This window comes from Barbus barbus, assembly GCF_936440315.1.
Source record: "Barbus barbus genome assembly, chromosome: 29".
Lineage (NCBI taxonomy): Eukaryota > Metazoa > Chordata > Actinopteri > Cypriniformes > Cyprinidae > Barbus > Barbus barbus.
This window is the reverse complement of record NC_136757.1, coordinates 5,148,222-5,176,114: the sequence shown is the minus strand read 5'-3', so window position 1 is coordinate 5,176,114 and position 27,893 is coordinate 5,148,222. Positions and strand designations below refer to the sequence as shown.

Here is a 27,893-nt window from a genome sequence, read left to right as displayed (position 1 = left end):
ACTGCTAACAAATTACTGACGAGCTGTAACCTTGGTTTAATCTCAGGTTATACACATTTAAATCACATTTTCCATCACACTGTGAAATTATTGCACTTTTAAAAATGTGTTCTGTATAATCACAAAAACACTCACTACTTTTTTTTATTAAAATGTTTTAGACAATTAAAAATGAATAGTAGTTTTGAAAAACAAGTTTTTCATGTAGCCTCACATGAGATGAAGACAGTAATATCAGTAGCCTAATAAAAGCTGCTTTTATGTTTGGGAGCTGCCAAGTTTAGATCACATGACCAACTCTCTGCAGTCTTCCTATTATTGAATATTTTACTTGCAAGAAAAATGGTTTATTCTAAATTAACCTGTAAAACTTTACAACATGCTTAACATTTTTATAGTATTTATTCATTCATTAAAGTTGTCATGAAATAGAAGTAGTTACAGATAATTTCTTCAGTTTTGGAAAATCCAGTTATAACCAGTTAGTTTTATGTTTTTACTTTTCATTAAAAATTAAAGAAACAAATGAAAGAAACACGGATGAATCATTCACAATAAGACCATTAACATGCATTCAGAAAATAGAGTGAATTTCATTTCATGCCACATTTAATGTTAATTTATAAATGTTTATTGTTAATGTTTGATAAATTGCACTGATTAATGTTATTTTACACACTCTTTTAAAAAAGTATAAAAGCTGTCATTAAAGCAGTATCTTTTCAAAAGGCACATCTTACACCCCTAATGGATGCATACCTAAAAATACCTGCATACCTTTTGAAAGGGTGACAGCTTTTGTACCTTAAATATTAAATTATATGTTAAAGTGAACAACATGGAGTAAAAGTATTGCTTATTATTAATTCATGTCAGCTACTCCATTAAGTAATGTTAACAAATGGAACTTTATTTTGTTGAAGTGCTACCCATTATTCATGTCTGGTTGTGAAAAGCACATTTCAACAGTTGTAGTGACAGAAAACACTTTAAATGTATGAGTAGGCCTACTTATTACAGAAATAATATAAGTTAAAAGTATATACTTAAGCATGAACTGAATGTAATATTTTCAAACGGCTAACTGCATGTTATTTACAATTAAATGAAAAAGTATAATAGTTAAATTTCATATTAAATGCAATTAGTTGAAATTAAGAGTGCTTTTTTGAACCACTTAAGTATATGTAATTTCATAATTACTTCTAATGTGTTGAAATATGCTTAAACTGAATGTACTACTGATAAGCATTTATGATAAAGTAAATTTTACTTTTAATGTCATGTCTATTGAACCTTGTATGTCATGTATTTAAATATATATATATATATATATGTGTGTGTGTGTAATTGCATATTTGTAATGATGAAGTTGCAATTTAGTACATTTAAATACACATGAACTTTAAATACTACAATAAATCATGTCAAAAGATGTTTAAAACAATTATTTTCAAAGTGTCTCTCGTTAAGTAAACTTAACCTTTTTACACTGTTTACTTCTTTTTCAGAAGGGAACAGTTGTTTTGAAGGGGTTCTTTACATGTCTTGCCTTGTTCTGGATTTTAGAGATAAGTTCATTTGGATAGGAGTAGCTACCAGGCAAGTGACTAATGATGCAAGATTAGTCAATTATTTCACTCTCCATGTTCATTTAAAAATAGGCATGAATCGTAAGTCTGATCACGCTCTGAGCTATCATTCATGTCAAACCGTATGGGGTGAGTTATGGAACAAAGTTGAATACTTAGGGTTAGGGGTTTGTTGAAAGCCCCTGAGAAACAGTAAAACAGACGGTTGCGTTAGCAACCACAGCGCACTTCCTTACAACACATTAATTCAGGTTTCAAGCTTTAATTCATCCTCCATCCTGAAAGCCACTTCTGACATCCAATTATCGGTTTCCTGTGATAACCGTCAGCTAACAGAATGCCTCCTCACTTCTTAAAGCAGCGGTTAAGGTGATTAAGTAGCTACTTACTCTGATCTACATTCCACTTTCCATCCACTCAAAGCGCATTAAGAATCATGTGAAGACAATGTATGTTGTATTAGATGATGTATGACATCTTCACGCTAAAGATATTCCCTGTTTAACGTCTTGTGGATTATAGAGTGATGTCACAACATGAAATAGGGATTTTAGATTGAATTTGTTGAATTAGGTTGACATTGAGCCATAAGTGTTTCATTGGCTATAGGTCAGACTGCTGTCATCTTTTCATCTTCCTGAGGTGTCCAAAACTGAGGTGAATGAGTCAGTCCGGCTTCATATTCCTCTCACGTTCACTCGCGAGGCATTGATTTATGGCCAGGATATTGGTGTGTGTGTGTGTGTGTGAGAGAGAGAGTATGATTATGTGTGCACATGTGTGTGTGCGCTGCTTGTCGGAGCTTTGAGTGACAGTCTCTATTAGTGGGCTGTAGAGAGATATTGGACTCAGTCTGTAGTGAAGTCAGTCAGCTGTGACCATAAGCACCCTGAAACCACATCTGAAGACATCACCCACAGGTCTGCTTATCTCTCCTTCTCAGCCCCTCATTCACTCGTTCTCTTTCTCTACCTCCACAATCCTCTCCTGCATTGTCAAAGTCATACTTTTCACTTTCTCTGCTTTACTTTCTTGTAATATAATATTTAGATTTTGTTGTACTGTTTAATTAGATTGTTTAATACATAAACTATTCATATACTTACTAAGTATTTCCATATACTTACTAAGTAAGTACTGGTGTATACCTATTAGTGTACAGAATAAGTTATGCGGTACTCAAGTTGGGGGTATAAACATGGACCAAGGTTCTTACTGGGTAATTGATGGTAGATGGTAAATAGTAAGTATATGGAAAATGGGCTGTAAAATAAAGTGCACCATTTTACATAAACACAGGATTTACCAATTCTTCAAACATTGTAAGCACTGTTGTGGAGAGCAATTTAACATTAACACACACCTGTTTTTAAGTACTACATATTTACCACGTGTATACCAAGTACAGTATGTGTCTTGTTTGTTACCACATAATAGCACATTTTTCCGTAGGTGCTACACATTTACCATGTACATAACATTAGTATGTGCAGTAATGTGTCTTATTAGTTACCATATATGGATACTGTAAGGACCTGGCTGTTTGTACGAACTTGTCTGTAAGTACTACATATTTACCATGTATATACAATAGTAAGTACAGTAAAGTATCTAATTAGTTACCATGTACGTGCACTACCTGTAAGTGACCGTTATTACCCACACTTGTCTGTATGTACAAACTAATTACCATGCATGTGCATTTTCTGAGAAACTGCTTTGAAACATGTATTATGAAAAGCACTATACAAATAAGTGTTATTTTGAATTATTTTGAATGATAATGAATCAACATTAAAAGATGAATATAAAATACTTTTAAAACTGTCATATATGGTGTCAAACAAATTCACACAAAAAAAAAATTTTTTAAATTCTGTAGAGGACAAAAACGGATATGATCAGCTGGACGTTCATTTCTAGTTTCTTTATGGCCTTCCCTCTGTCATCTTGAACCTATATATAGGTAAGCAAATGGCAGACTTGTGTTCCAACATGGCTCCCCTCCTCTACCGAAACCACTATGCCAAGATATATTAGATTGAAGATTACATTCTGATGCAATCAACCAGTGATGTAATGGATGTGTTGTGCAATAGTCTGGCAATCATATCCTTTACTCTGAAGTCAATATTCATTCTCATATTCACCTAGAAGTGCTCCAGAACGTTTTGGCAATAGCTTTCATTTCATATATGAATAAAGCAGTTTACAGAGACAGTATGAATCATTATTCTTCAGCCTGTTGGAGTTAGCTTAAAATGGGTATATAGTCTTTGATTTTCAATTTACTTTAAGTTTGTCATCAAATGTGTGTAATAAATGTAATAAATCTGTAAAATCTCCCCAAAGTTAATCTTAAGTCAGTAGTACAGATATGAGACTGTGTGTGTGTGTGTGTGTGTGTGTGTGTGTGTGTGTGTGTGTGTGTGTGTGTGTATGCATGTATTTTTATGTGTACAAGTCTGTCTATAAGACGGTTTCATCAGGCGCACACGCCTGGCCCGAAGTTAACTTCCGGTCTGTGTTTGTTTACCGGTCTCACTAGTGGCACCAGGTACAAATGCAGTTAAAGTTAAAGTGATGAGTAATGAAGTTGGGCTCAGGTTGTTGTGCCGTGGGATGTGTTTCCCATACATTTATTTATTTGGGGGCGACCCCCCACGATATCAAAACTGACTGATTTTCCAAAAGGCTTCGTTGAATAAACATGAGCACGTAATGCACGTTTAAAATTCAAAACGAGGCGTGGGTGTTTTTATATCACTGTATTTCTGAAGGAAGACTGTCTTTAGAAAATGTTCAATGTCATTTTAATTTCTTGCATGTTATATGCCTGATAAAGCAGCGTTTGTAAGCTCAGGGCTGCTTGTGTACAGCCGAACAGCCGTTACAGGGGAAACCTCTAGTTCTCCAGCTTTAAAGCACCTGCTGCTGGCACAGAATGAATTTGCATTTTTAATAAGTCCGTCTGATTTACGCAGCAAACATATTTTGCTTGTTATCAAAAAATATTCACCTCTAGAGGGACTTAGCTGTTGTTATTGATTCTATTTGGATGTCTACCGGAAGTTAAGTTAGGGCCACAAAAGCGCGCATGCGCAGTAACGTTTGTTTGTGTTGTTGCCGTTGAAACCGTCTATTAGGCACCACAGAGCAACTTTAACAAACTGGGAATTCAGTACCTAACTCAGAGGTTCTCAACAGGTTTTGCTTCAGGACCCAAGCAGCGTCCCAATGTGTTACCAAGCAAAAGTAAATGAAAATGTTATTGAACTGCATAACCAACAATTTGCAAATATGCTAATTTGTCTGGAGCTGAATAGGAAAATGTGCAATTTGGTAAATGCATAGAAACATAGTTGTATTACCAAGTGACAGAAGAATTTGTGCAAAATTTTAAGAGGTAAATATTTGACATCAACAACAACTTCCTTTTACAACATGCCCTAAATATTTCGATATTCTAACAATGAATAATAATATATTAATTTGCATTGTATTGTTTTAAATTAGGATTGTCTTTCCCTCTGCTCTGAGCGACCCTGTCAGAATAGACATGTGGCCCACCAGTTGAGTATGGAAGCATATGTGTAGCAAAATTCAATTTTGCGACTTACCTATGAAGAGTTCCCAGCTCAGCGCGCGGGCATTTCAAATTGAATTTTGCTACACATATGCGTTCATAGTTGAGAGTCGCTGCCTTCTGCCATCCCTTATAGGCCCTGCTTGAGGTAGACAAATTACTGTACTCATTTTTGCCGTTCCTCCTCATCCTTTGCTGGTTCCATCTGGTTCAGTGGATTTCCTGGCTGCTTCACAATTGACTCTGTTTACGTCCTGTCCCCTAGCTCTTCCTTCACCACTGTTTCATTACAGCATTGATGGCCCTTGGTTCCCTGCAGGTCACTAGCCCTTCCATCTCCACCAATTATGCCAGGATCTTCATTAGTTCCCCAGACTTCAATTCATCCTCCTGCTCCTCTGGCTCTCCTCAATATTCCAGCTTCACTGGTCAATTCATGGTCTCCTGGCCAAACGGATCTTCTGAGTCGTGGCCCAAACCAAAACCTTAAGAACCTCCAGCTCTGCCCTACTATCCTTTGGCTCAACCATGAACCTCTGGATCTTTGGCTGCACCTCCTATACCTTGGCTCTACTAGTGTCCTTGGTCCCACTGGTTCTACCTCAGTTCTCCGATACCTTGGCTCCAACATTGTCCTCAGTCCCACCGGCTCCATCTCAGTCCTCCGATACCTTGGCTCCACCAGTGTCCTCTGTCCCACTGGCTCCACCTCAGTCCTCCGATACCTTGACTCCACTAGTGTCTTCAGTCCCAGTGGCTCCACCTCAGTCATTTGATACTTTGGCTACAACAGTGTACTCTGTCCCACCGGCTCCACCTCAGTTCTCTGATCCCTTGGCTCCACCAGTGTCCTTGGTTCCACTGGCTCCACCTCAGTCCTCCTATACCTTGGTTCCAACATTGTCCACAGTCCCACCGGCTCCACCTCAGTTCTCTAATCCCTTTGCTCCACCAGTGTCTTTAGTCTAGGGCTGCACGATATACCACATGCGATTGTAATGCGCATCTTGTCAGGAAAGCCGGTTACGTGATTAGTAATAAATCTCCATAATGTGCTTTCAGATGGAGCAGCATTTAATACACAGAGCAGTAGTTCATTGACAAGCTACACAATATCACGTTCACTGTCGCAGGTGACTCTCTGTGTATTAAATGCCGCTCCATCTGAAAGCACGTAATGGAGATTTATTACTAATCACATAACCGGCTTTACTGATGAGATGCGCATGACAATCACATGCTATATATCGTGCAGCCCTATATTAGTCCCACCAGCTCCTTCAGTTCTCTGATCCATTGGCTTCGTCTTGGTTCTATGATCCTGTGGCATCGCCCTGGTCCTCTGTTCCTCCGGCTCTGCTTTGGTCTACACCAGGGCTCTGAACCGGTTCAAGGAACGAAAACCGGAAACGAATGAAAGTTTGACTGGAATAGAACCGTAAACAGAAACTAAATAAAATTTTATAGTTCCGAACAGAATCGAAAATTTTAAATGGCCATTAACTGGTTAATAACGTCATTTTATCGTTCCATTTAATATTTTAAATTTGCTGTCAGCCAATCTGGAATTCAAATAATACGGACTATGCAAATGTGACGCTGATGCATCAGTGAATGAAATGCCCGCGCGCTGAGCTGTGAACTCTTCATAGGTAAGTCGCAATGGCAATTGTAATTTATCCGAGGATAGTGTAAGATGGATTTAACAGATCTTACGCACATGCAGAGCTTCTGTGAATGGAGAAAAAATAATAAAACTATAGGCTTACATAAAAAGGAATATATATGCCTATACACTAAATATATTTCACCTAAGTCATTGACAGATTAATGAAACGAAAGAAAAAAAATGCTGAGTTAGGCCTACGGTTCATTGTGGCACATTCCAAAGTTCTCGGAAAGGAAAACGAGATGGAAAACGAGTTTTCTTTATTTTGCAAAAGCTTTACAGTTTTATTTATTTTACAGTTTTATTTGTTTTGCAAAAGCTTGACTGTTCTGAATGATATCTTGCATCTGTATAACAACCAGTGTTGGTATGGCCATATCCCGCAGGCGCCTCACGTGCACAAAAACACAACATATTTTTGCGACATTGCAGCCAGTTCATTATCAAAATAAAATACAGTTAAAGAAACGTATAAAAAGTTACAGTGTTCCGTTGTTCAATCTGTTGCGTTCAGCGTGACCACCGCCTCAGTGTGCTATATACGCTAGCCGATGTGAAGAATATTTTACGTCGATGAAAGTACAAAGCCTATAATAAATAATGTTTTAGCATCCAGATACGTCGTGAATATGGAAACATTTGGATTCATGCTGAATGAGAGAGGTAGGCATCAGTTTCACCTTTAATTTGGTTTTGGAATTACGTTTTTATAGCCTATAGGCTATATCCTTATGTTTAGAAGATTTGTTGTGGAGAGAAACTAATAACTGTGTTTATAATGTTTGTAAAAATTTTGATTGACCGGCATTTTAGCCTTCATCATTTCTGAATGTAATAGCCTAATAAAATGCGACGCGACAGCCTATGTTTTTATTTCAATTGCAAGGAAAAAAAAGTCTAGTTTATATCTAACAATTCTGACATTTTTTCCATCAGAATTGCAAGATACATAGTCTGAATTATTAAATATAAACTCAAAACTCGAGGGAAAAAAAAAGTTGCAATTACCGCTCTCTCTTTTTTTTTCATCCTGTGGCAGAAACAAGCCTCCATACATTCACCCACCAAAACCAAAAGAAAAAAGGTTTTACATACTGTATATATACATATACAGAGTATATATATATATATATATACACATATATATATATATATATATATATATATATATATATATATATATATCAATTATAAATTATAAAAAAATATATGTATTATGAGAGAAGAGTAGAAGCAGAGACAGGAAGTGACAAGAGAGAACAGAAGAGAACAGGATCAGGAAAGGACAACAAACTAGGACTTGAACTCGGGTAGCCTGAAGCGCTATTACACAATATGCTAGATTGTTGCCCAGTGGTTCCGACTTGACTGTTTTCATACAATTGAAGGCCCTTAATTTAATTAAAATATCATCAAATATTATACATCACGCTGGGACTTTTTGATACATCTGTAATCTGTGTAGCATCTGCGTAGGCTCACTGATGGTTGATTACACTTTGTTTTAAGAGACCCTTTTAGTCTTTTGACATTTTAATATAAATTATCGACCTGGCCTCACCGTTTACATTTATATGGGTGCTAAATTGCCAATGGTTTGTCCCCACTATCAAAAAGATGCTAAGCAGATCACCTCTCTGGTCTCCCTATCAAACTTCAAACACGAAGAGGAGTGAATGACCCCCGTGCCAGGCAGCAACGTCCCTGACTAGACCAGTGATCTGTCTTCACAATTCCAAATACACATCACACACACACATTTTCTTTATTTAGGCCATAATTAAGCAGTTATAAATGTATCTGGTATATGCATGTGTTGTATGTATACTCCCCTATTATATTAACCTAGTTACAACCCTTTACTTTTATTAGTTAGATTTTAAGTGAAGACCGAAGAGTGTAAAGACCATCGACTCTACCGTGCGACTCCACCGGGCTGGGACACCGGCAAAGGATATAAGTATTGCTTTTTATTTTTCCTCTTTCCTACAACTTGTTTCACTTCTGTTTCAGTTTTTTTATAACCATTTCTTACTATGTGTAAGTAAGTTGTTGTTGTTGTTTTAATATTTTGAATTGTTTTTAGCTTATTTTATTTTTTTATTATTTAAATGTTTAGTATTGAAATGTTGTTGTATGCATTTGTCAATTTTATTTAATTTCTTTCTTTTCTTAAATGTGTGTATATAGTATTTACAGAGTTTTGACTTTTAGTTTTAGTTACTTTTTCTTATTTGTAAGTCGCTGTGGATAAAAGTGTCTGCTAAATGACTAAAAGTAAAAGTAAAGTAAAAGTAATATCGTCTAGGAGTTACTTTCTTGGTATCAAAATGATCTTCTTTTATTCCTCGAACAATGATGTACACTATGTGATCATGAAATGCATCATACCCTTTTTACTATGCTTTGAAATAAAACTGCACCAACTCTCCAGACCAGCAATAAAAGTGCAAATGGTCCATAAACGGAGACAAAGAAAGTTTCTCCCGCTAAAAATTCATGCCTCTGATTGGCCACTCCACCCAAAAAGTCAAGTCAAGTCAAGTCACCTGTATTTATATAGCGCTTTTAACAATACAGATTGTGTCAAAGCACTTAACAGTATCAAATTGGAGGATAGAGTGTAAGTAATGTATAAAAATAAGATTAAACACTCAATTTTCAGTTAAGGCATTTCATTATTGAGTTCAGAGATGTTATTGTCTAGATCAGTTTAGTTTAAATAATATCTGCAAAATCAAATTGACGATAATCACTAGAAATTAAGTGTCCCCAACTGAGCAAGCCAGAGGCGTGTGGGTGTGGCTATGAACTATCAAAAGATCCGAACTCAGACTAATCGGGACTCAAAACTCTTCTTCTTGAGATGGACACGCTCCAAACTCTCCTCTGGAGTTTAACCTTCTGGCAGTTTTACCTTCAAGTAACTTTATGGACTTGCTGTGGACTTTCCTATCTTCAGAAGAACCAGAGGAAAATCTTCAGCTCACTCCTAAAGAAATCATCAAGAACTACTTGTCTACCACATCAAGACTCTTATTCAGCAACAAAACCAATGCAAGTAACCGTTTACAACTATTTAGATGCATGTTTAAGTTTTAACCCCTTTTAAGGTGAACTGTGATTCTCTGATGATTCTCATTTAGGTTGTGGTTAATTGATGTGAAATACTGCCATTATTTTGCTCTTCTCTCTCTTTTCCTTACTTTCCTTCATTCTGTATATATATGTTTTGCTTAGTTTAGTTGTATGTTAGCTATAGTTTCATTTATTAAATCCCTTATATTCACAATTGATTGTCTCTGTGTTCTGCTCACGAGTCGGAGTCACTGAATGCTGCTAGTACTGTATAAGTAGGAAGGCTATTGTTCCTTGTCCAGGAAAATAGTCTTTCCTAGAATTGATAAATAATTATATTGTCTGCTCGGTGGATGGACAGATCAAATAATTGTAATATCGATTCTGCTACAGTTAATTCTAAGATCTAATCTATATATTTATTATTAATTATAACCAGTTCTAATTAATGATAAATATTCCCCTTTTGAGTTAATTTTGCTACATCTATATGTACCAAGTACTATATGTACTTGATATGTACCAAGATGGCGGCGCGAACACATCGCGAGGCTCAGCGTCTTACCAGATTTAGGAAAATAGTGTTAATTTACCTGGTTATTTCACTCGTGTTCGCGCGATTCAGTTATGCGAACTACAGCTATAGTAAACAGTCACTTTTGGACATCAACAAACAGTGTTCCAACATAGTTTTAGATCATCCTTTCGACTTCAGCGAACTCCCGCCGGAGCTACTGAGATCACCGCGGACAAGCGGATCACTCGTACCGGCCGGAAGTGCTCGGCGTCGAGACCGTAAACAAAGATGGGGAAAGCGTGGAGGGCTGCGTGCTAAGCTAAGGCTAAACCCACATCGACCAGATCTGCCCAGCATCTTCCTTGCCAATGTACGGTCTCTGATGAACAAGATGGACGAACTAAAGATCTGGACCCTCACACAGAAATGGCTTATGGACTGTAATGTTATGTTCTTCACTGAAACATGGCTCTGCAACGATGTCCCAAACAGCGTGGTGCATATGGATGGACGCTCTCTCTTCAGGGCTGACAGAGTAGCAGCAACCTCTGGTAAAAACAAGGGTGGTGGAGTATGCATTTATGTAAATAAATCATGGTGCAAAGACTCTGTCATTGTTGATACCTACTGCTCTGCTGAGCTGGAGTTCCTGATTATCAAGTGCAGGCCATTCTATCTACAACGTGAGTTTACTTGCATTGTTGCTGCTGCAGTTTATGTACCTCCGGACGCTAATGCTAATCTGGCTATGAAAGAACTTTGTGCTGCTATTAGCAAATTACAAACCCTGCACCCGGATGGAGCCTTTATCGTTGCTGGGGACTTCAATCACTGCACTTTTAGATCTGTTCTCCCTAAATTTCATCAAAATGTCTCCTGCACTACAAGGGGACATAAAACATTGGACCACGTTTATACTAATGTGAGTGATGCCTACAAAGTCACACCCCTCCCCCACCTGGGTCAGTCTGATCACCTCTCTTTGTTCCTGCTCCCCAAGTATACCCCAGTCATCAAACGTGTGAAACCTACAACAAGGACTGTTAAAATCTGGCTGGAAGGTGCTGACTCCACTCTTCAACATCAATTCCAGCACACAGACTGGAGTGAGTTTGCTGCCCAGGCCACCACAAACTCTCAGATTAACATTGACATTTATACCAACTCTGTCATGGAGCACATCAACAGCTGTGTGAGCAGAGTGACCACACACAAAAAAATAAAAATTTTCCCCAATCAGAAGCCCTGGATGAACAGAGAGGTTCGCCTCCTGCTCAAAGCAAGAGATGCAGCCTTCAGGTCTGGAGACCAGGAGGCTTACAGCTCAGCCAGAGCCAACCTGAGGAAGGGTATCCGCCAGGCCAAACTCACACACAAACAGAAGATTGAAGAACACTTCAATTCTTCAGACCCCCAGCGTATGTGGCAAGGCATACAATCTATCACAGATTACAAACCACCTAACTCTGTGCCCCCCTCCAGCTCTGCCTCCCTCCCAGACGAGCTCAATCACTTTTATGCTCGTTTTGATCAAAATAATGAGATCTCACTCAAAGCTGAGCATCAACCCAGTGAACTGCCTCTCACTCTCTCCACATCAGATGTTTACTCCACTCTGTGCAAGGTGAATGCACGGAAGGCAGCTGGCCCTAACGGAATACCTGGTCGTGTGCTTAAAGCCTGTGCGGAGCAGCTAGCTGAGGTCTTCACGGACATTTTCAATCTGTCCCTGGCCCAAACAACTGTCCCCACTATCTTCAAAACCTCCACCATCGTACCAGTACCGAAACATTCCATTGCCTCGGCCCCGACTTCCGTCCTAACGACTTCCGTCCTGTTGCACTCACCCCCATCATTGCCAAGTGTTTTGAGAAACTGGTTGCATCCCACTTAAAATCCTGTCTCCCTGCTACACTGGACCCATTCCAATTTGCCTATCGCCACAATAGGTCAACAGAGGACGCCATCTCAACAGCACTTCACTCTGCCCTCACCCACCTGGACAGTCAAAACACACATGTGAGAATGCTGTTCATAGACTTCAGTTCTGCATTTAATACAGTAATCCCCTCCAAGATGATCTCCAAGCTCAGCCAGCTTGGAATCAGCACACCCATCTGCAATTGGATTCTAGATTTTCTGACTAACAGACCTCAGTCCGTTAAGTTAGATAACCTCTCCTCCTCCATCATCACCCTGAACACCGGCGTGCCACAGGGCTGCGTACTGAGCCCTCTCCTGTACTCCCTCTTCACCCATGACTGTGTTCCTGTTTATGGCTCCAACACCATAATTAAATTTGCAGATGACACCACGGTGGTAGGTCTGATCAAGGATGACGATGAATCAGCCTACAGGGATGAGGTGCAGCACCTGGCTGTGTGGTGTGCCACCAACAATCTAGAACTAAACACCCAGAAGACAAAGGAGATCATTGTGGACTTCAGGCGGACTAGGAGTCATGCACACACACCCATCTACATCAACGGAGCTGTAGTGGAGCGTGTGTCGAGTTTCAAGTTCCTTGGCATCCACATCTCTGATGACCTCACCTGGTCCCATAACACCTCCACTCTGGTCAAAAAGGCACAGCAGCGCCTTTACTTCTTAAGGAGCCTTAAGAAAGTTCACCTGAATCCCAGGATCCTTGTGGAATTCTACCGCTGTACCATTGAGAGCATACTCACGAACTGCATCTCAGTATGGTACAGCAATTGCTCCGCATCTGACCGCAAAGCACTCCAGCGGGTGGTGAAAACTGCTCAACGGATCACCGGCACCCAGTTAACTTCCATTGAGAACATTTATTATAAGCGCTGTCTGGGCAGGGCAAGAAACATCATCAAGGATGCCTCTCACCCTAACCATGGACTTTTCACCCTCCTTCCATCCGGCAGGCGTTACAGGTGCCTACGCTCTCGCACCAGTAGGCTCAGGAAGAGCTTCTTCCCCGAAGCTGTGACACTTCTGAACGCCACACCACCAATCTAACCTGCACCTGCTTATTACTGCACTGGTCACAGTACTTTACACACATGCATTTGCACTACTCATATTTTGCACAGACTGCACAAGTTATTACACTATAAACTGTATAAAGTTGTTACTACACAAAGCACAGTAAACTATTTCTATAAAATATTGCACTACTGCTATTTTGCATAGAATACATTGTCCTATCAATATTTTGCACACTCATCCAGCTGTATTTATTTATTACCACTGTTCTCACGTTTCTGCTGTTCATAATGTGTATATATAATCCTACATTGCTCTGTTCATAATGTACATACAATCCCTACATTGCATTCCTATTTATATTCTGTATATACTCTGCTCAATACTGTATATAGCAATTCCACTGTACATTCTGTAAATCATATCTTCATTTACTCTGCACTTATATGTATATAAAACACTATATTCTTGCACTTCTGGTTAGATGCTAACTGCATTTCATTAGCTCTGTACTTGTACTCTGCATAAATGACAATAAAGTTGAATCTAATCTAATCTAATCTGTTAATTGTAAGGTGACTCAGAATTATGCAGTATACTGGGTTTTGTTATTGCATTACTACAGACTTTTATCATCAACATTTTAACAGACAATGCAGTGAATGCCTTTTTACAAATAAATAAATAATACATTTGGGCTATAAATCATGTGTTGTTATTGCATTATTACTGCAGTGTAAGTCTGCAAACCAGTGTTATCTTTGCTCCACAAGGTTTATTTCATTCTACAGTGATGCCATTTGGATTAAATGTTGCATCCGCATCCTTTCAACAGCTTCTTGCTTGAATATGTTTTACAGAGCATGTGACACTATTGTGCAGTTTGACTGGATTGTATACATTTATGCAGTACTTCTTGGGATGAATAGAGCTCATGAAGAAGCTAGAAAAAGAGAGTTTAACTTTGAACAGCTTGAACACAAGAGAACCAAGTAAGAGCCACCAGTGAACCACAAGTAAAAGAGACACTAAATGCAACTTCAAACCAAGATTTACTGCAGAGGTGTTCTGGGTCTTGTTGGGTGGTATTGCCAGTTAAGCATACGAATTTTAAAAAAATAAGCAAAAGCTGCCCAGTTGACAAAACTCCAAGATGTCCAATGTCAATAAATCACTGTCAATAAATTCCAGAATGTTGTTCCAAACCTTTATGACTTTCTTTGTGGAACAACACAGCATGGTATACGTCAGCATATGTCGCTGTTTTAATGGCATAAATGTCTTTTTATTGTTGTTAGCATAACTGTTGCAAATAAACATACATTTTATATTTTAAAAAGTTTAAAATATGCAATAGAATATATAAAAACTTAATATATATATATATATATATATATATAAAGAACTTTTTAAAAATATAAAATGTATATTGTACCGTGCTGCGTTGTCACGGGAACATGCCACCTGAAGATTATGAGGAAATTATAGCTCCCTTTGCCAAGTGCATTCCAAACGACTACATAATGGCACACATGTGTCCCGTTCACACCAAAGTCCCCACTCCAAGGGGATAGGGATGACCACTTCCATTTGGAATTTGCCCTGTGAACCGTTCGGTATGAATACACGTGCCGTTACACCCTTAGCTGTTTTGGGCCCCACTGAATTTAATTTTAAGGAACAAAAATATGCTTTGTGTGTGTTTGAAAAAAGAAAGAAAGTCATAATACCCTTAAAAGTGATTTCTTAAAAGGTCTATTGCAACTAGGCACAGATATCAGCCGAAAATGTATATACTTTCTGACTGTTATGTAACCATCACATGCTGTCCTCATCCTGTGTTCATTTAAGTAAATGTGTAATTTTCATATTTTTAAGTATTTTAAACTAGACTTGTGATGAACATCTAAAGCTTTAAAAAGCTGTTATCAATATACTATAAAGTTGGGGGACTTTTTTTCTTATAATACATATTGTTAAAACAATTTATAAAATTTGACATGCTAAATTAAATCTGTATTCACAAAATATCTACTTTATTTGGGTTAAAATGTTACATTACAATTACATACAGAGTATACAGTATACAGAGTATAACTAATTTATGGCGGAAACATGCAGATTATATTACGAGCAAAATCTGTCAAACTAGTATTTTAAATCAAAAATGACTTTCAGCAGTATTTTATTACACAGAATTAAATTAGTAAACTTTTATGGTTTCTTGGCATTTAAAGTTTCAACTTCTGCAAAGCAGAGAGACACCACATGCCATGGCAAATGAAGAATGCCCCGATTTATGGTTTATTCATATACTATGTACATTTCCATATTGATTTTATATAGCCTATATATTAGGGATGTGTAATGGTGATATCATATGTTATCTGTGTTTGATCTCACATATTGGAAGCAGATGTTTTCAGCAAAGCAGTTGAATATTAATTGTAGATTTAAACCTAGTATATACATCGTTAGACAATATAATGGATAAAACATGCATTAAAACATGAACAGCATATCATACTATAGCCTACCAGAGCTCATGCATGTCCTGTAAATGCTGTTAATTCTTGTTGAACATGCATATGTTCTTGCTCAGCATGTGTTAAATTAGACAGTGATCATGTTCAGCAATCCAGAAACATAGCAACAATGAAAAATGGGGCTCAGGTTTTCATTATAATAAGAAATTATACACTGTCGCTGCTAAGAGGCCATTGTTTCATCCCAGTTTGTTTAACTGCATGTTATTTAAAGAGACAGAGATGACCAGAACATGGTGTCCATAATAGATTAAATAAAGATATTATTTGAAATCTGTTGTTTTGCTTTAAAGAGAAATCTGAAGTTGTGCTAGCTGTCACACTTTTTAATTGATTGAACATTTGGGTTTATTTTTGAAAGTCAATTTCTATAAGCACATACTTTAAAGTCTTGACTACAAAAGCTAATGATCATTTCACAACAATATAGTTCATTTAACACATATTGGACTGAAGTAGGGCAAGCTGGTATGAAGCTACTACTGAATAGCCTTTTACAGGCATTTGAACAAACAGTGCACAGTAATAGTTATATTTATGAAACAGACCTTCCTTCTGTGACTAGCCCCGGTGTTTAAAAATAGGTGCAGTACATGGATCCAAATGTCAATAATCAAGACTATGAATGTAGTCTTTTATGTAGAATGTAGTCGATTTTATAGCGGCTGTTTGTATCGTTGTGTATCGCTCTCTGCTGGGGATACAAACACACAACTGCAATAATATAATGGCAGCAGACCTCACTCAAGCTGGCAGCAATGCTTGAGTCATGTAATGCCACATCATTTTTATTGCTGTTTTCTCACTGATTGAGAAAGTGAGGATGCTTTCGATATTGTGTACAATTGATATGAGTGAGGAGAAACTCAGCTTTGTGAGTCTGAAAAAGAACATTCTCTGGAGTTTTTTTGGTTTATTAAGGCTTAAGTTGTTCTCTCGTTAGATGGAGTAGGATTAGATGATTCCGGTCTTCTTCAGAATGCATTATAGTGTTAAGAAAAGAAAAAAGTGAACAATGGCTCATCCAGTCCCTCTTGTGAACCACACAATGAATATGACACCTAGATAAAAGATTGCTACAAATAATATAAAGACTAACATAAAACAATTGCTAAATAGCAACACCGACAACACAAACGTATTTGAGCATTCTTTTAATAAGCTAATTTATTAATTGTTATCCCTCCTCTTGAGGATATGGTTTCTGACATAAAAATGTTATGCAACAAAAACAATAATCCCCTATGGGAGCTAGGCACTGATTTGGTGAGCAGCTGTTCATATTATAGTAACTGGAACACTGTATTGACCAATCAGAAGCCAAAACCAGAACTGTAACTTTTTTTTTAAAGATTTATTATATGTCCTGTCTTATTTTTTATCTTTAATATTTATGCATTTGATCCTGCATTTGATATATATATACAGTGGGTACAGAAAGTATTCAGACCCCCTTAAATTTTTCACTCTTTGTTATATTGCAGCCATTTGCTAAAATCATGTTAATTTTTTTTCCTCATTAATGTACACACAGCACCCCATATTGACAGAAAAACACAGAATTGTTGACATTTTTGGAGATTTATTAAAAAAGAAAAACTGAAATATCACATGGTCCTAAGTATTCAGACCCTTTGCTGTGACAAAAATGGCCATTTTGAATAGCCACTAATCAAAATGTCTTTGATATTAAAATTACGTTCATTCACAGTTATATTTATTCATTTAGCAGATGCTTTGCTCTGGAGAACAAATGAGGAATTCAAATGATTCATCTTACAAGGAACAACACCAGCGGCAGAAGCACTTCAGAGCCCATGGTGAATGAAAATAATTTTGAATTTGATGTTTTCCATTTATTTAGTGCATCCTTCTATGAAATGAAAAGCAAGATTCATTATTTATCAATCTTACAAATTTATTCTCTATTAAATAATTCTTTTTTTTTTTATGTAGAATGACCCATGATACAATCAGGATTCCTGAAAATCCATTAAACATGAAACAAGTAGATTTCTAAAGATAATATTTACATGCGTCTGGGGAAAAGCATATTGCAACTTATTAACAAATGAACTTCTGCTTTTACCAGTGCAACGAATGATAATCTATAAAATATTATGGATGACCAACCCAAACCTGATACAGCACCAACCAAACATTGTCTATGCAAAAATTCAGGCTAAAAACATTTGCTGCACACTTGATATAAATGTCTGTAGCTAATATATGTTTAAAGGTGTGTGAAGACACACAGTTTGTCCATTTTCTTTACACCTGTGTAACGGAGTAGTCTCTACGAAACTCAAGGATCCTTCTACATGATTGGATGTTGATGGGAAAGAGGGGTGCTGGGTAATTTATTAGGAAGAAAGCAATGACATCAGTCAGCTGAAACTCATATCACTGGACTTCCTTTTCAACATTCACATCCTCTTCCTTCACCTGCAAGATTAAAGGCATAGAATATTAGCACAGAAACACTTTATCTTACTGCTGATTGTTGTAATAAAATTAGTATCCCAAAAATGAGAGTTCGGTCATCATTCATGTCATTCCAAACTTGCATGACGTAAAATTATATTTTGAGGAATGTTGGTCACCAAACAGCTTCGGTTTCCATTCACATCCATTGTATGGCCAAAAATTACAATGGAAGTCTATGAGAACCAAAACTCTTTGGTTACCCACGTTCTTCAAAACACCTTCTTTCATGTTCCACAGAAGAAAGAAAGTCATAAAGGTTGGGTACAACTTGAGAATTGTGTCGTTGTTACTCACTCTCATTTCTGAGCAGACTATCCGTTCTTAACTCCTCACCTGCTCGACTCCTTCCACCTCGGGAACGTAGAACTGCAGCATGTTCTGGATGCCGCTCTTCAGCGTGATGATGGAGCTGGGACAGCTGGTGCAGGAACCCTGCAGCTTCAGCTTTACAATACCGTCCTCAAAACCCTGATACAACACGTCACCTCCATCCTCCTGCACTGTGGGCCTGAAGTACACATGCAAAAATAGAAAGCATGCTGCTGAATTAAGAAGAGATGTTCAAGATTATGATTACGACTTCACACTGCACCAACAGATGCAGACCAACAGCGACAGTCACCAGATGGTATTATGTCACTCCCCAGACAATCCAAGACCTGAAAAATGCAGAGTCAACATGTTCATGTTCAGTGGAAAAAACAATGAGGAGCAAGACTGATCTAACGAAACCAGATGAACTTGTCTGTTGCTGTTTTTCCGTGTCTGCTGGTGCAGTGTGAAATTGCCTTCTATTTTAAAATATAATAAAAATGTATTTATTCCTGTGATGCGATGTTGAATTGTCAGCATCATTACTTCAGTGTCACATGATCCTTCAGAAAGCATTCTAATATACTGATTTGCTGCTAAAGAAGCATTTATTATTATTTATGTTGAAAACAATTGTGCAGCTTTGTGCTACAGTCACTTTAGATCAATTTCCTGCATCCTTTCTGAATAAAAGTATTAGAAAAGTAAAGTAAAACTGTTAATGTATAAGTTTAAAACCTTGACAGCTCAAAGATACCTTGTTTTGGTCATATTATAATATAACAGTGCATACTTTTTTTTTATATATATATATATATATATATATATATATATATATATATATATATATATATATATATATATATATATATATATAAGAAACTCAGAAGTAAATATAAATCCAAGATGGAACAAGAGAAATGTTGCCTATAAATACATTTTATTTAATATTAATACAGGTTCAGTACATTAATACCTTACTTATAATAAAAACTGAGCTTTTACCCAAAATTAGTTTTTGCTACTTTATGTATAGTTATGCTTATTAGAGAATCATGTTGTTAGCTTAAATCAAGTTGTTGCGTGTTGAGCATTACAAATCAATCATTTATGTGGTTCAGTATTCAAATAGTTAAAAACAGACCATTTACCCAATATTTGTATGTGCTTACCATGTACATATTTATACTTCATACAAGTTGCTGTTTGTGTAGACAATCATTTCGGTGGTTGTGTTTCATTTGGGATGCTCACTTTTTGAGATATGAGAACATACAGTGGGGGAAAAAATTACTTGATCCCCTGCTGATTTTGTACATTTTTCCGCTGACAAAGAAATGATCAATCTATAATTTTAATGGTAGGTTTATTTGAACAGTGAGTGACAAAACAAAACATTCAGAAAAACGCATTTCAAAAAATATATAAATTGATTTGCATTTTAATGAGTCAAATAAGTATTTGACCCCCTATCAGTCAGCAAGATTTCTGGCTCCCAGGTTTGCACACATCTCAGGAGGGATTTTGTCCCACTCGTCTTTGCAGATCCTCTCCAAGTCATTAAAGTTTCGAGGCTGACATTAGACAACTCGAACCTTCAGCTCCCTCCACAGATTTTCTATGGGATTAAGGTCTGTAGACTGGCGAGGCCACACCAGGACCTTAATGTGCTTCTTCTTGAGTCACTCCTTTGTTGCCTTGGCCGTGTGTTTTGGGTCATTGTCATGCTGGAATACCCATCCATGACCCATTTGCAATGCCCTGGTCCTGACGGTACATGGCCCCGTCCATCGTCCCTTTGATGTGGTGCAGTCGTCCTGTCCCCTTAGCAGGAAAACCCCTCCAAAGCATAATGTTTTTACCTCCATGTTTGACGGTGGGGATGGTGTTCTTGGGGTCATAGGCAGAATTCCTCCTCCTCCTCCAAACACGGCGAGTTGAGTTGATGCCAAAGAGCTGGATTTTGGTCTCCTCTGACCACAACACTTTCACCCAGTTCTCCTCTGAATCATTGGCAAACTTCAGATGGGGCTGTACATGTGCTTTCTTGAGCAGAGGGACCTTGCTGCAGGATCTCAGTCCTTCACGGCATAAGGGGTTACCAATTGTTTTCTTGGTGACTGTGCTCCCAGCTGCCTTGAGATCATTGACAAGATCCTCCCGTGTAGTTCTGGGCTGATTCCTCACCGTTCTCATGATCATTGAAACTCCACGAGGTGAGATCTTGCATGGAGCCCCAGTCCGAGGGAGATTGACTGTTATTTTGTGTTTCTTCCATTTGTGAATAATCGCACCAACTGTTGTCACCTTCTCACCAAGCTGCTTGGCAATGGTCTTGTAGCCCATTCCAGCCTTGTGTACGTCTACAATCTTGTCTCTGGCATCCTTGGACAGCTCTTTGGTCTTGGCCATGGTGGAGAGTTTGGAATCTGATTGATTGATTGCTTCTGTGGACAGGTGTCTTTTATACAGGTAACAAGCTGAGACTCCCTTTAAGAGAGTGCTCCTAATCTCAGGTCTTTAATTCTATAAAAGACACCTGGGAGCCAGAAATCTTGCTGATTGATAGGGGATCAAATACTTATTTCACTCATTAAAATGCAAATCAATTTATAACTTTTTTGAAATGCGTTTTTCTGGATTTTATTTTTTTTGTTATTCTGTCTCTCACTGTTCAAATAAACCTACCATTAAAATTATAGACTGATCATTTCTACATTTGTATGCCACATAAAAAAAAGTTAATTTGAAGGCTGCATTAAACGCTATAGTAAATGTAGAGTAATTTACTATGGTACCTTATGCGTGTGTCCAGCAGTTCTTTAATCATGGCCACCACCTCATCATCATCCTCAGAAGGAGCTGCAGACATAGGGCATGTACAATATATTTAATGACCTTGGATTCAATGAGGATGTCAAGATGAGAAGTAAATAAGAGAAGGTGACATTTAACCTGTGTCGGCACGTGGAGCATCTGCCTCATTGACAACAGGAAGTCCAGATGTGAAGAAGTCCATAATGGTGGCGAAGACATCCGGTTTGATCACTCTCCACTCTGTTTCACCATCGGCCTGAAGGATAAAGAGATATAATGCTTAAAAAATGAAGTTACATTAAAATACTGTTAAAAAATGCCAGTTCTTTACCCTAGTAATAGTAATGAAGTCAGGACCAAAGAAGACGCTCTTGACTCCATCTATTCTGAACAACTGCCTGAAGAATGAAAACAGCATCAGCACTGGTTGATGCAAAACGCACAGGAACATTCTCACAAATGCACGTCTGGATTTATAGCCGTTTTAAGCATTTTTTTGAATACCACACATAAAGCAAACCCAACGCCTGACAGGTATCACTGAAATGGGCTTCCTGAGAAAACAGATATCCATCATGATGGTGTTTGCTCAGTCAAGCATCAATATTACTCTTGCTCCTTAGCCATTCTACAATTTAGGATTCATTTCATGTCCATTGATGATAATAGTATTATTTTTTCTATCAATTTTCTTCAGAAATATCATATGTCTATTAAGAGAGAGCTATTTTAATCTTTTTAAATCAGTTTCATTTTATAGATCTGAAAACTTCAGGCAAACATGTGACCCTGGAGCACAAAAGCAGTCTTAAGTCGCTGGGGTATATTTGTAGCAATAGCCAAAAATACATTGTATGGGTCAAAATTATAGATTTTTCTTTTATGCCAAAAGTTATTAGGATATTAAGTAAAGATCATGTTCCATGATGATATTTTGTAAAACTAAATTAACATGTAACATGCATTGCTAAGAACCTTTTTAAGACAATTTTTTCAATATTTAGATTTTTTTGCATCCTCAGATTCCAGATTTTCAAATAGATGTATCGCAGCCAAATATTGTCCTCTCCTAACAAACCATACATCAATGGAAAGATTAATTATTCAGCTTTCTGATGATGTATAAATCTCAATTTCAAAAAATTGACCCTTACGACTGGTTTTGTGGTCCTTTTTTTTTTTAAATGAGAGAAAGTAAGGTGAAGAAAATTAAGAAAATATGTTATATATTTAAACATAAAATAAACATTTCAAAATATTTTATATATAATTTATAAAATATATTTTACAATATATTGTACAATATTTTTGTAAAAAATATTTACATGAATATATAAAAAATATTCATGAGTAAAATATGTAAATAATGTTAAGAAAAAAAATAAAAAAATAAATATATATATATATATATATATATATATATATATATATAAATAATTGTTTTTTTTTTTCTTAACAATATTTACATATTTTACTCATATCTAGAAAGGTTACTAATGAAGCAACCCCTGCAACAGAAAAAAATTGTTTATTAAAGCCTCATGCATACATTCAGAATTTCAGATTAACCACATCAAGAAAATAACATTTGTGATTCCATCAAAATTAATTAGTAAAAATGGTGAAACTGTTGCTTATGTTATCTGTTAGTTAGGTTAGAGCCAATCAGATCATAAAGAGATATGAAGAGTTTCTTAGGATTTGGATCCATAACCAACAACACCTATGATAGTGTGTGCCTTTTGAACAGACAATCATCATGAGAAATTCAGTTGTTTTTGCACATTTGTCTGATGTCACTACTGGTGCAGAAATCATTTAAACTGACTATTTCTTAGTGTAAAAAAGAATAACTTGTAGATCACAATATGAATTATGACTGATAATGCATTAGCAATTAATCAGAAAATAAAATGCCGTGCAAAAAGTGAGTATTCTGGGTGAAATACAAACTCTACCTTGCCAAGGGTGAACAATAAGCATCTCTAGGTCCAGCGAAGTCCATAGTCCCTGACTCCAGCACCACACGACCAGGAAGAAACTTCAGGCTGTTTGGGTTCGGAGTGTCATGGGTCTGAATAAACATGTTTCTGACTGATGAGAGGAAAGAAACGTCACGATCCATTCCAACCAAACACTTTACAGTAGCATGCAACCCGAATCATGCTAACACTTACTAAACGTAGTGCTTGTTTGTTGTGGAATGGGACTTCTGGCCACTTTGTGAAGTCTGGTGAGCCCCGTTCCATGGTAACTGCACACAGGATACCTTTGAACACAGTGAATTATAACGTATTCAACTGGACAGATTTTCAGAATAGGGCATGTTTCTGATATTCCCTACAATAACATATAGAAGAAGTGCCTTTACAAAAATTATTATAGTTATATTCAATAATATAATAAAGTAGTAGTAGTTATAGTTTCTAACAAATTACTACAACATAAAACGTAGGTAAGTTGGCATGAATGCAAGGATCCATGCTTGACAAACATCCCATTATTATTGTGGTTTTTAAGGCCAAAGTTTATCACTTTTGTAACGAGAGGTTTGCAGTAACTTTGCCAGAGGCCAGTCTATAAAATGAATAACATATGTTCAAAAGTGTACAAAACAGTGTTAATAACAGTGCATTAACTTATGAATATTCATGATATTATTTGTCCAATAAGTACCCTGTCAGACCTTGTCAGTGACACTGTAATATTACGAAACACTTTACACCGCAAATGCTTCACGAGACTCGAAGCACCTGAAGGACATTACATACATATATCCTCACTGATACAGAAACTCAAAGCACAGTAACGACTCACGATCTCGTTAAAAGTGCAGATAAATTCCTTCCAACCCCGACGCTCCTGTACGCCGCCATGCTTGTGAGGGCAGGAAGACTTTGAGACGTCACATCCTGGCTCTTATGCGGGGCGGAAGTCAGATTTTAACAACAAAAATATTGCATATTTAGGGCGGCCCAAAAGTTCTCCATCTCAAACTACACCTAACATACGATGAGAAGTTAATGATAAATAAATTAGAGTGGCGCTCTCTAGTGACTGAGAAATGCAATGTATATGTAGGCTATATTAAAATTATTATAATTAAATATAATAAACATAAAATGTTATCTTTGCACCATCCAATATGTTGGTACAGTTCAACAAAGACACCTCCTTACAGGCTGGAACCCTGTAAATCTTCAGTGGAGATGTATGACCTACTTAATTAGCATGTAAATTTAATAAACAAGTAAGATATTATGTAGTATTTACCTTAGTGTAGCCAAACCAAACCAAGAGCTCTACTCTTCAGCATAAAAAAATCTGTGTTTTGTCTGCATAAGATTATGTTCAAAAACAAAAAAAAACAAAGCTGAACAAATGGAGTTTCCTGGTCAAATTATGTGTTTATACAGTATAATTCATAAATACATATTTAGAGATTCACATTTTAACTTTTTGGTACATTGTATTTAATTATCCATAGCAAATAATACAGCGAGAGACATAATATAAGAAGATGTTTGTTTATTTGTTTTTGCAGAGCTACAAAAGTGAAGTGAAGTGACATACGGCCAAGTATGGTGACCCATACTCAGAATTCGTGCTCTGCATTAAGCCCATCCAACGTGCACATACACAGCAGTGAACACACACACACACAGCAGTGAACACACACCCGGAGCAGTGGGCAGCCATGCTGCGGCGCCCGGGGAGCAGTTGGGGGTTCAGTGCCTTGCTCAAGGACACCTCAGTCGTGGTATTGAGGGTGGAGAGAGCGCTGTACATTCACTCCCCCCACCTACAATCCCTGCCGGCCCGAGACTCGAACCCACAACGTTTGGATCACGAGTCCGACTCTCTAACCATTAGGCCACGACTTCCCAAGGCCCACTGATTGAAGTACAGGAGAAAAATGTTCTATATTGGCTTAAAGTGTTAATACATGTATGTTGTCCTTGAATAAATAAATAAACAGTATATTTTTTTATAATGCATACAATCATATTAAATACATACACAACATATCCAAATATTAAATAATTACAAATATTCCATTAAAGCATATGAATAGACTACATAAATGCTTTAAACTGCTTGGTCCCAACTGCTGGTCTTTGATTTTGTTTGCCATGCGCTCCTTTTTTTCTGAAGGTGACCGCCGGCCCACACCTGCAGGGTCCTGTTGAAGAACAGACATGATGATGAAATGTTGAGTGATTCTTGGAGAAAATCTAAAGACATATTGCTTTTACCATAGGGTGGGGGGGTTTGAATTTAAAAGGATATGATAACCGTCCCAGATTAATTTACATGGTTAAATATAATGAATACAGTTTTAAATAAAGTATGCAGAAAACAGTAGCTTTGGTGTTTTTAAATAAGTCTAATGGCGCTTTTCCACTGCATGGTACGACTCTGCGCGGCACGGTTCAGAGGAACGACTCAGTTCAGCTTGGTTTGTGTTTCCACTGCTGTTTAGTACCGCTTTAGAGTGGGCGGGATTATTCTCGTCGTTATAGTTGCACCGCCGCTACTGCTGTGACTCCTGAAAAACTTTTTAATTCCGCGTCGCTCCATTAAGCTCTCGCTGGATCCGCTCCTTGCCTATCAACGAGAGGATCGTCTGTACTTCCTCAACTGACAGCGAAACAGCCATTTTTTGGTTGTTAAAAGAAAGGTGTGCTCATCCAAAACAGTAGTGTTCGATCCTTCGCTGGTTGTACTGATTTAAATCTAGCGGGTCTGTTGTGTCTCATGCCGCAAGTTCAATGACGCAGGCAGTGACGATGTTCTCCAGCCAATCAGTGATCAGCAGACTTTACACGTCACGTTTTGGTAACCGGACGGCTCGCTTGGAACCTCGGCCGAGGTGGTGCTAAAAAAAGTACCAGGTACTGTACCCAGTGGAAAATCCCCTAAAAAGTGAGCCGTACTGAACCGTAACATGCCATATCATGCAGTGGAAACCGAGGGAGAGAGGGAGCTAACCATCTTCAGGGTGAGCTGGGAACTGGGCTGTGGGGCTTCTGCCTCGCCAGTTTGAGTTTCTACTGCACCTTGTCGATTTCCACACCCAGTTCTTTTTTTTTATTTTATTTTTTTATGAGGTGGCTGACAGACATCTACATTGTCCTGTTGAAGGGACAGACATAAGCATGTAATGCTGGGCAGGTTTAAGGACTGCCTCTTAATTCTAAAGATATTGTGACGAGCGTCCCGAGTCCACATCAGCGTTGCCCTGGAAACTCACGAGGAGCACCGGCTCACGGCTCGTCACGGGCTGATCGGCCACACCTGCCCCTCATCAGCTTGGCCCTCATCAGCTTGGCCCTCATCAGCTTGGCCCTATTTAAACAGCATGCACACAAAGGAAGGGTGAGACAGTAGGTGGCGATAATGTACCTCAATGTTGGTACTACCCGCCATAAAATCAAAGAAGAAGAAGAAGAAGAAGAAGAGGAAGGAAGGAAGGAAGGAAGGAAGGAAGGAAGGAAGGAAGGAAGGAAGGAAGGAAGGAAGGAAGGAAGGAAGGAAAGGTGAGAAACCTCTCCATGAGCTCGCGACCTGACTCTGCGCTCTCTTCTCTTCCCCAGACAGCAGTGTGTGACCGTTCAGCACCGCCACGAGCACCCCAAGGACTCACCTGCAGAAGGTGCTGCCTTCACAGAAGAGGTGGGAGGTGACAGCTGCAGGAGCTTCTGCCTCAGTGGTTCAGGGATTTTGAGCCTTTGCCTCTTTGGTGTCTTGTTGGGTGCAGGTGCTCCCTTCTCAGAAGAGGCTCGAGCCAACAGCTAAAGCATCTCCTGCCTCAGTGGCTCAGGTATCTTAAGCCTTTGTCTCTCTGGGGTCTTGTTGGACGCGGCTGCTCCCTTCACAGAAGAGGCACGAGGCGACACCTGCAAGAGCTCCTGCCTCAGTGACTCAGTATTCTTCCAAAACTAAAAGCTAAAACTTTATAAATACTACCTTTAACAAATAAAGAAATTAAATAAAAATGACAAATGCATACAACAAAACTTCAAAACTTAACATTTAAATGAAGAACAAAAAATAAAGCTAAAAACAATTAAAAAATATTAAAGAACAAAAGGTATGAGTATAAGGATTCTAACATAACACTAAACCAAACACCAAAAAAACAACATCTATATATGTACAACCACACACACATATATACACACACACACCTATAAACCCAATACACACACACACACATATATATATATATATATATATATATATATATATCACCCTATCTCCATAGAGTCCGCCGGAGCATCAAAACAACTCAAATCAAACAAAACCAAAACTTAAAAAAAAGACCCAC

General features: G+C 37.8%; 1 protein-coding gene across 2 annotated transcripts; it reads right to left on the bottom strand.

Moving 5' to 3' along the window:
* Nucleotides 1-17,294: 17,294 nt before the first annotated feature.
* LOC306848889 (NFU1 iron-sulfur cluster scaffold homolog, mitochondrial-like) lies at nucleotides 17,295-24,479 on the bottom strand (the record flags this gene model as incomplete). 2 transcript variants are annotated; one of them, XM_079383674.1, is made up of 8 exons in its annotated part: nucleotides 17,295-18,391; nucleotides 18,767-18,941; nucleotides 21,544-21,607; nucleotides 21,701-21,818; nucleotides 21,894-21,960; nucleotides 23,521-23,656; nucleotides 23,740-23,831; nucleotides 24,380-24,479. In XM_079383674.1, the coding sequence occupies 8 exons, from the start codon at nucleotides 24,436-24,438 to the stop codon at nucleotides 18,350-18,352; spliced, it is 753 nt and encodes a 250-aa protein (XP_079239800.1). In that variant the 3' UTR covers nucleotides 17,295-18,349. The 2 variants fall into 2 exon arrangements, with proteins under 2 accessions (XP_079239800.1, XP_079239801.1); XM_079383675.1 differs by having other exon boundaries at nucleotides 17,514-18,391; nucleotides 23,740-23,816; nucleotides 24,380-24,438.
* Nucleotides 24,480-27,893: the final 3,414 nt, after the last annotated feature.